This window comes from Plasmodium inui (genome assembly GCF_000524495.1).
Source record: "Plasmodium inui San Antonio 1 unplaced genomic scaffold supercont1.119, whole genome shotgun sequence".
Taxonomy (NCBI): domain Eukaryota; phylum Apicomplexa; class Aconoidasida; order Haemosporida; family Plasmodiidae; genus Plasmodium; species Plasmodium inui.
This window is the reverse complement of record NW_008481953.1, coordinates 1,620-11,564: the sequence shown is the minus strand read 5'-3', so window position 1 is coordinate 11,564 and position 9,945 is coordinate 1,620. Positions and strand designations below refer to the sequence as shown.

At 35.7% G+C, this 9,945-nt stretch overlaps 4 protein-coding genes across 4 annotated transcripts; all 4 read left to right on the top strand.

The window, feature by feature from the left end:
• Positions 1-2,113: 2,113 nt before the first annotated feature.
• C922_05641 (hypothetical protein) lies at positions 2,114-2,389 on the top strand (the record flags this gene model as incomplete). Its single annotated transcript, XM_008821212.1, has 1 exon — positions 2,114-2,389. The coding sequence occupies one exon, from the start codon at positions 2,114-2,116 to the stop codon at positions 2,387-2,389; it is 276 nt and encodes a 91-aa protein (XP_008819434.1).
• Positions 2,390-5,868: 3,479 nt separating this feature from the next.
• Positions 5,869-6,213, top strand: C922_05640 (hypothetical protein; the record flags this gene model as incomplete). The annotated part of the gene is made up of 1 exon (XM_008821211.1): positions 5,869-6,213. The coding sequence occupies one exon, from the start codon at positions 5,869-5,871 to the stop codon at positions 6,211-6,213; it is 345 nt and encodes a 114-aa protein (XP_008819433.1).
• Positions 6,214-7,455: 1,242 nt separating this feature from the next.
• C922_05639 (hypothetical protein) lies at positions 7,456-7,728 on the top strand (the record flags this gene model as incomplete). The annotated part of the gene is made up of 1 exon (XM_008821210.1): positions 7,456-7,728. The coding sequence occupies one exon, from the start codon at positions 7,456-7,458 to the stop codon at positions 7,726-7,728; it is 273 nt and encodes a 90-aa protein (XP_008819432.1).
• Positions 7,729-7,967: 239 nt separating this feature from the next.
• On the top strand, positions 7,968-8,186 carry C922_05638 (hypothetical protein; the record flags this gene model as incomplete). Its single annotated transcript, XM_008821209.1, has 1 exon — positions 7,968-8,186. One exon carries the CDS (start codon positions 7,968-7,970, stop codon positions 8,184-8,186), a length of 219 nt encoding a protein of 72 aa, XP_008819431.1.
• Between the last annotated feature and the right edge of the window lie 1,759 nt (positions 8,187-9,945).

The following is a 9,945-nucleotide window of genomic DNA, read 5'->3' as shown; positions in this document are numbered from 1 at the left end:
TAACCGAAAGTATAAAAAATACACTATTTATTTATCGTCATACCAGAAGTCCCAAGACCCCCCGAGTTAACAATGACCGACCCCCTGTAACATATAATTGATAAGATTCTTCCAGGGAGGAAACTTAAAGGAATGTCCATTCTATTTGACTGTTCAATGTGATATATTAATAAAGAATTGAACTTGTAATATGAGTAAGGATATGAAAGATTAGAGGGGTTATTGTTCCTATTTCCGAAGCTAAGGAAGCTTAATCATAATGTCATATTCCATATTAGTAAATAGGAATGATCCTGGGAGTTTAATTCATAAAAGGCTATGCAGGGCCTCGATGAATATGGCATTCCCCACCTTTGTGTACTTGATCGGCATTGAAGTCTTTGATTTTAATCAGAATTTACTTCGTAATATATAGAATGTCACTTATATATTCCAGGGAGGGTTTATTTTACTGTTCTATGAGAAGAATCCCCTGTGTCCTTAATATCCCTTTTCATTATGTTTCTGACCGATTAAAGAGGCAATGTAATTAAGAATGTATTGACCGATTCCCTAAGTAATCCTATTTAAATCTTGGTTTCGTAACATTTCGGGAATTTTTTAGTGTTTCGGTTTGGGCCCGTTATTATTATCATCCATTTTGTTAACTTTTTTTTTTTAAATATAATAAATATCTCTTTAATTTGCATTATTTTGCGAAGATATAACTTTAAGAATTGATGATAAATAATCTACAGTAATTAATATATATGATTAAGGATGCCTTTGTTGTATCCTCATACCTTTATAATTCCTTGTCGCATTATTTTTTTATCTTCCTTATCAAATATAGAGGAATATTTCTTTATTGATAATAGAATCTGAGGTAATTATTGAGAAATTCCATCTAATTACAAAATATTTTTATTAATTTTCTTATTGTATTTATTTGTACAGTGGTGCACAAAGTGCGTTAGGTAAAACGAGTCATTTGCACCCGACTTAGGTTATAATTCATCAATTATTCTTTTTGTCTCCATCGAATGAATTTTGGTTCATTTATATTGGTTAGATTTTCTGTTATTAAGTCAAGTAGCTAAAAATGTTCTATTATTGGTTTTTTGCCTGTTTTGTTTCGCAACAGAATATATATGAATTTTAGATATTTACTTACCTGATTTTTTATAATTTACTAAGTTTTTAATTAGTAGTTATTTTATTCAAGGAATACTCTATTTCATGAAGGAATTAGAATAAATCAATTGATTTAACGTTGGTTTTCTCATTTGTTTCTGGAGACTGCATATATAAGTTTAATGTTAAAAGACATTATATGTATATATAGTTATCGAATCAATACCTAGGTAATTATATATATGCGAAAGCTTTAGTGGCATAGGAGGTGATCTAACAAAACGAAAAAGAAGATGGAAAATTAGGTCTACAAATCGAAACAGGAATAGGCAGCAATAAAATTCCTAGTGAGAGGTAACTAGCTCTAGGTCATAAGAAGAATAAATGAAGGAACCAATGAGACACTACTGAGTGACTTAGGGGACTCACTTCATGATAAATATTCTGAAATAATTAATTTCTCCTGAAGGAATTAGATTTGAAATAATAAAAATAGATATCCAATAATGAATGATGAATAGATAACAATAAAACAACAAGGAACCAATAGTTGACTTTCACCCCCAAAGTAGTATAAAATAATATATCACAACACCAACAGAATCAAACAAGTCGACCGGTTTCCTACCTTGGATTTTTCCCCTATGAGGAAGATAAGACGTGTCATTTAGAGGAGATTGTATAAATCTAGAAGGTCATGGACAAGGGATAGGGATAGGGTAAAATAGATCAACACTCAAAATAGTACCCCAAACGATCTGTAATAAACCTAAGTGACAAGAACTGAGTATATTGGTATGACTTTAAGAACTAACAAACAAATATTGTGTCCTTCCCTAGGCTATCGAATTTACTAAAATAGCCGAAAATAAATCTTAAGCAGATAAGACAAAGAGATTGAAGGATCAATAGGGGAGAAGATCACCAAAATAATTCCCTAAATCGTGTTTAACCCTCGCTGCGTGGAACTTCTAATAGAAAAATCCAGAATAGTCTTAGAATGAGGACAAGGAGCCAAGATAGGAGGACTGAATGTCGGGTGCTGCCTAACAATCTTTGGGACAAAATAGCAGAAGACACATTACCAGGAAACATCGAGGAGTGGCTTCGAATTGCAACTCCAAAACAAGAGAAGGATAAGATTATAGTAGTAGTAGTCTCAGACTATCTATATAGTCAGAAAACCAAGGAACAGCCCATAAAGGAGGGAAAACCTCGTTCAGCTAAAGTAGAAAGGCCAAAGTCTATTCCCATAAGGAAAAGAAGGATAAGATAGAAGGAGGAATGGTTAGACCCAGATGAGACCGGTCAAGTAAATTTATTCAAAGAATCTCCCAAAGGGGGATTAATTAATATAATGGACAAACCCTGGATAGGATTTATCCTCTTGAATATTTTATCCCAATCGGGGAAAGTCCCCGCATCATGGAAGTAAGGTGATGAGTAAGGTCATAGAAGAATGAAATATAGGAAGGTAGATGCTGTTTTATTTCTTACAAATGGTGATTGATATATTAGTGAAATGATAACCTCTATCTATATATTAGAGTGATGATTTCTTAGTTGGGTCCAACAAAACTCTAAATTGTGTTAATATGTGTCCCTTCTTCAGTTTTATTAGTATGTTTGTCCCTTAATTATTAGTGGAACACCGACTGTATGGTTGTAACAGGACTTAAATTGTCCGAAGTGATATAGTCGATAGAAAGATTCACTTCGCAAAATTATATGTGAAGGAGCGTCTTTATCAGGAAAAGACTGATTCCTGAATCAAAAAATCGGCTCACTCTGCTATGACCTGGTCTCTGTTGGGATGTCCTTACCTTATAAGGACTGGTAAAGACGGAATAACCCCTGGAGAAGGCGGAGCAGTTCCATTTCGAAGTTAGACGAGTTGTTGTTTTATCGTTTTATTTTGGTTTGTCACCTCGACGAAGGAAAGTTAACCCCTATGAGATCGTGTCTTCCTCATTAGTAGCGTGGAACAAGTACCCCCATTAGAGTGTTGTCTTATAAGTAGGTTATAGGAGTACCTCCATCTAAGGGGTGACCAACAAGCCATCAATTCATCATTTGTTACATGTGTTGTAAGTTGTCACTTCGGATTATTATCATGGTCGTGGTGGGGTATTGTCGAAAAACAAGGGTGTATGTAAAGGGCCAACTGATAAATGAATCATTACGTACTCACTGTATAAGTATTTTGATAAATTCAGGTGACCCCCCCGCATTACACTAAAGGGAAGGTCAGATGAATAATATCGAAGCCTATTATCCTAGTAGGAGTAAAACTACTGTTCTCCCGGTCTAACGTTAAACCACAAATGGATAATTAGCGGATTATTTAGCAATGAACAATCCGATATGAAGGAGTAATTGACATTTGAATTTAACTAAAAAGCTTTTGTAGGATAAGAATATTTGGCAGGAGGAAGGACCAACCATTTTCCAGCCAAGTGAAAATATCCAAAAAGTTTATAGGTAAGAGATAAATTGACTCCCGACTAAAGAGCGACTGATTCCCCATGTTAATTTTATTAAGGGAATTTACACGATGAGAAATATTTCAGGCAAATAAGAAAGATACCTGATTTATCTGTTTAATATTGTTCAAAAAATCCTAATCCCAACAAATAGTTAACCGAAACTAGAAAAGAAAGATTTTTGCCCGGATTAATATTGTTTCAGAAATTATCATGACAAATCGTAATGAAAAAATCAAGCAAGGAAGGAACATTCCCCCCCTTTAATTTTATTACATATATTGCTATACCAAAAATAATTCCCCCAAAAGAAAAAGGCAAGTTTTCCACGCGGGTAATTTTATTACATATATTGCCATAGCAGAAATAATTCCCCAAACAAAAAAAGGCGAGTTTTCGACGCGGGTAATTTTATTACATATATTGATATAGCCCAAATAATTCCCAAGAAAGAAAAAAGGCAAGTTTTCCACGCGGGTAATTTTATTACATATATTGAAGTAGCCGGAAAAATTAAGATGACCAAAACAAATCAGTGTTTCCTCCGCTTAAGATTATTGAAAAATTTCACGGGCCAAGAACTTGTTAAAAGAACATGGAAAGTGAGAATTTTTCCTACGTTTAATTTTATTCCAAACACTCCTATAGCAGGCAATTAATTGAAACGAAGAAGGAAGCGAAAAATGTTCCGCGCGAAAGATTTTATTCCATAAGAACCTTTGGCAAGGAGCATTCAAGGAAAAAACAGGCAACATGATGTTTGATTTGATGAATTGTATTACCCGCCTCCAAATGGCAACAAAAAAATAACCAAATGGCCAAGGGGCAATTTACCATACGGTTAATTTAATTCCAAAAAATTTAGGGTCCCAAAATGATGAACAAAAATTGGAGGAAGTTATGTGCAAATTGAATTGCGTATGAATCATGAAAACTCCAAGGAACAACGAGACAAAGGAAAAACAGGCGCCTGATCAGACAGTCTAATCTTATTGGAAATGTTCCAAATACAGCCAAATTAAACGAAAATGACCAGACAAATATTCAGTACATGTAAATTAATTCCGTGAATTCGGGTGCCAAGGAAATAGTAAGGAAACCAAGAAATCACATGTTCAACTCATTTAAGATCCTTCAGAATAATTACCGGTGGATGTAATATTTTGCCCACATAACAAGGGAGGGTAGTTTCACAGGTGTAATGTCATTCCAGAAATTTGTGTGCAAGAAAATGATTAACAGAATAAAGAAGGAATAAATGTTCAACCCCTTTAGTTTCATTCTGAATAATTACCAACAAAGGTAATATTTCCCAAACAAGAGAAAGAAAAATAATTACACACGTGTAATATCATCCCCAAAATGTGTGTGCAGGGAAATAATTGACCAAATCGGAACCCCCCGGATGTTCCCCCCATTTATTGTCATTCTGAATAAATACCAGAGGAGGGAATATTTTGCACACAGGAAAAAGAAACCTAATTTCACACGTGTAATGTCTTTCCCAAAATGTGTATGCAGGGAAATAATTGAACAAATGGAAAAGGAACGAATATTCCACCCCTTTACTTTCATTCGGAATAATTACCAGACGGGGACAAATTTTGCCCACAGAAAAGGGAAAAATAATTTCACACGTGTAATGTCAATCCAAAAATGTGTGTGCAAGGCAATAATTGAAAGAATGACAAGCGACCCAATGTTCCAACCCTTTAGTGTGATTCGAAATAATCGGCAGAAGGAAAAGAATTGTGCCCGCAAGAAAAGGAGAAATAATTTCACAAGTTTAATGTCATTCCAAAAATGTCTGTGCGAGGAAATAATTGAACAAATGGCAAGCAACCCAATGTTCCACGCCTTTAGTGTCATACAAAATAATTACAGCATGGGGCAACATTTTGCACACAGGAAAAGCAAAAATCATTTCACCCGTGTAATGTCCTTCCAAAAATGTGTCTGCAAGGAAATAATTGAACCAGGGGCAAGACACCCACCGTTCCACGCCTTTACTTTCATTCGAAATAATTAGCAGAAAGGGACAAATTTTGCCCACAGAAACAGGGACAATAGTTTCACAAGTTTAATGTCATTCCAAAAATGTCTGTGCGAGGAAATAATTGAACAAATGGCAAGCAACCCAATGTTCCACGCCTTTAGTGTCATTCAAAATAATTACAGGATGGGGCAACATTTTGCACACAGGAAAAGGAAAAATCATTTCACCCGTGTAATGTCATTCCGAAAATGTGTGTGCAAAGAAATAATTGGACAAATGGAAAAGGAACGAATCTTCCCCCCCTTTAATGTCATTCGGAATAATTACCAATCGGGCAAAAATTTTGCCCACAGAAAAAGGAAAAATAATTTCACACGTGTAATGTCAATCCAAAAATGTGTGTGCAACGAAATAATTGAACAAATGAAAAAGGAAGAAATCTTCCACCCATTTAATGTCATTCGGAATAATTACCAATCGGGCAAAAATTTTGCCCACAGAAAAAGGAAAAATAATTTCACACGTGTAATGTCATTCCCAGAATGTGTGTGCAAAGAAATAATTGATGGAATGGAAAACGACCAAATGTTCAACCACTTTAGTGTCATTCAGAATAATTAAAGGATGGAGCAAAATTTTGCCCACAGGAAAAGGAAAAATAATTTCACACGTGTAATGTCATTCCCAAAATGTGTGTGCAAGGAAATAATTGATGGAATGGAAGAGGAACCAATATTCAACCCCTTTACTTTCATTCGAAATAATTACGAGACGGGGCAATCTTTTACACCCAAAGAAAACGGCAGATAATTTCACACGTGTAATGTCAATCCCAAAATGTGTGTACAAGAAAATAATTAAAGGAATCCAAAGAAAGAGGATGTGAAACCCATTTAGTGTCATTCCGAATAGTTACCAGACAAGGCAATATTTTGCCCACGAAAACCAAGGAAAATGATTCACTGGTGTAATGTGATTCCAGAAATGCAGGTGCGGGAAAATAATTAAACAAATCCCAAAGCAACAAATGTTCCCCCCATTTAGTGTAAATCTAAATAATTACCAAAGAGGGCAATATTTTGCACACAAAATCGAAGGGGGATGATTCACTGGGGTAATGTGATTCGAAAAATGCGGTTGCGGAAAAATAATTAAACGAATCCGAAGACATCCAATGTTCACCTCATTTAGTGTCATTCTGAATAATTACCAGAGAATGCAATAGTTTGCACCCACACGCAATAATGTTCCAATCGCGTAACCTCATAAAAGAAATTCCGTGGCAAAAAAATAGTTAACGTAATGGAAAAGGAAGGAGAATTCAACCCCATTCGTTTCACTAAAAGTAATTACAGTGCGAAAGTAAAGGAAGAAAAAAAAGAAGAGAAATTTTTTCCGCGATTAGTGTAACTCCAAATAATTAGAATGTGTGCGTTATTTTACACAACAACAGCGGCAAATGTTGCACTCTTGCAACTTCATTCCAAATAATTACGAAGAGAACAATATTTTGCACACAGCAAAAAACAACTGTTTCCACAATTTAATATCATTCAAATTAATTATCAATCGGAAAATATTTAGCAACGCAACGAAAAAATTTGTTTAGCCGGATTAGTGTCATTCCGAATAATTACGGAGGGGGGAGTATTTTGTACAGAACAAAAAACAACTGTTTACGCAAATCCATCTTATTCCAATTAATGATAAAGCAAAGAAGATTTTGGGAACTAAAAAAAGGAGGTGTTTAACATGATTAGTGTCATTCGAATAAATTAAGACGAACAAAATCTTTAGCGACTCTGTAGGAAGAAGGGTTTAACGAGATTAGTGTTATTTCAAATCTTCCAATAGCAGGAAATAATGAGTCCGAAAAAGGAAATTAGGACTATTTCTTCCAGAAAGCCTAGAAGGCCAAGGAATTCCCAGTCAACAAATCGACTCCCAAAACTAACAAAGAATGAATTGAGCAGTATGATGTGTATCCAAGTAACAAAAGAAGGTCTTCGACTCAAAGAACCAGAGATTACCTTCCCTTTCCCAATGTGGCTGGATCGAAAAAAACAGGAAAAAGTATCTGAACAGCCGACAGAGGATCCGATATCCCCGTCGAAGGTTAGTGAGAATAACTGTTAGAAACAAATTGAGACGAAGAAGAGTAATGAATCCTTCAATTCTTCTGATGCGAAAAATTTGACAAGCAGTGGTTACTGTCTTTAGCGGAGGAGAAGGTATATCCCAGGAGAACTATTATTTCAAGAAATTTCAAGGAGGCCTTTGGAACGATGAAAAGAAAAACGAGATGTATTCCACTTGTACGTTTATTCTAGGATTATACCGAAGAGTCATTAATTCTCCTAAGAAGAAGAGGCAGGATGGAATTTATTATGTTGCAGATTTTATTGACATCGGACAGCCTAAACCCTCTTAACAGTAGGTTGATGACTAATTTCATGGGGACAACGAATAGAAAAAACTACATGTTGTTTTATTTTTTACAAATGGTGATTAATGTTATAATGGGTAATTACCGTATATCTGTATATGACAATGATTATTTTTTACTTGTGTCCATTGATTGTCCATATGAATAGATATTTCGTTATGCATGTTTTAAACAGCTAAAGGAACAATTTTTTCCGTGAAAATAGGTTCCCAAGTACTGAAAGATTGAATGACATCTAGGAGTCTGATAATGAAGCCATCCGGTCTTATCTGTTCAACGTACGATAGGGTTAAGGTATACATATAAGGTTTAGGGTTGAAAAATGACCCCTACTATTATAAACTCCGTCCCAACCCTGTGAACACCGTCAAATATAACCTTGAACCGCCCCCTAAGTATGCAACTGGATGCCCTAAAGGGTTACAACCCCCGTAGGATGACATTCCTTCAATATGTTATTTCTGTCCCGAACAATATGTTATGTGTTCCAATGGGTCCAAATTTAGTCTGCATTGTATTAAAATGTGTACCATCTTCCGTTTTATGAGTCTATTTGTCCGTCCATTATTAATGATTCCACCCATGTATGGTTGTTAAAGGACTTAGATTGACCCAACTGAGGTAGTCAATAGGAACATTCTAACCCCATAATTAGATGTAAGGAAGCGTCTTAAACAAGGAAGAATTGATCTATGAGTCAATCTATGGAATCGAACAACTTTGACTACATCCATGTTGGGATGTCCCTTCCTTCTAAGGAGTGGTACCAACAGAATGACCATTAACCAACCAGAAGAGGTCCAATTTCGGACTTAGAGGAATTGTCATTTTATCACCTAGGATTGATCTGTCCCCTCGGAAAAGAGGAAAACCACCCCCTGAAAGGGTGTCCTTTTCCTTAGTAAGGTGAAACAAGCCCCCCAATTATAGGGTGTTGTCTTATAAGTAGGTTATAGGAGTACGCCCTTACAAGGGGTGAACTGGGACAATCATTTCATCAACCATTAGATTTGTTCTATATTTCGATCTACATTTATTAGTAGCGTCACGGAGGTGCATTATCAGGGAAAAGTTGTTGGTATCAAAATTAAAGTGACCCAAATATCCAACCCCCCAACAACTATGAATAGTAAGGGGGAGTGGACTGAGAACCATGGATTAGGCAACCAGGAGAAGTTGTTTTTTGTCAAAAAATTTGATGAACCCCGGATTTAGATTGACCCTTGAGAGGGTTGTTTTGCAATGGCATGTGTGTAAATTGAACAACAACCTATAACATCAACCTATATAAGGAATGAATAGCCAGTAGACAGATTATGTACCCAAGAAGGGGGTGTTGACAATAAAGATTGGACCCATGAATAAGGATAGAATAAACCTATATAGGATGTTAGAAAGAGTCATTTTGGACTCCCCCTTTCTATAGTGGTGTGATTAAGCGAAAATTAGGAAGTTGTCTGACAATCCATTTTTGACCCCCCCAAGGAGCACCCCAACCTAAGTCGTGGTATTAGACTAGTGGTAGAGAGGGTCAAAAAAGAAAGTTTTGAAATTCGGGTTTAGAGTGGTTGAATCATCATTAGACACGTATATTATGAGTTTTTATACCGGTTTCGAAGTCATATCTGGATTAGGTGGAAAAATTTGAGGGGGTCATAACATCGTCCTATATTATAGGGGAGGGACTGTGAAGAAGGAATCAGCCTTCGTCTAACAAGAGTTACCATGAAAAGGATGAGTAGTGTCACCCAGAATTAGTGAATCCGATGGAAGAACTGTTCTAATTCCGGGTTTAGAGTTGTCTTTTGTTTCTTGTCTAATGAATCAACAACTATTAGGATGTGTGCATCAGAAGTACGAAGAACCAGTACTAAGGGGGGAGTCTTCCTTTGATAAGAGATGACATC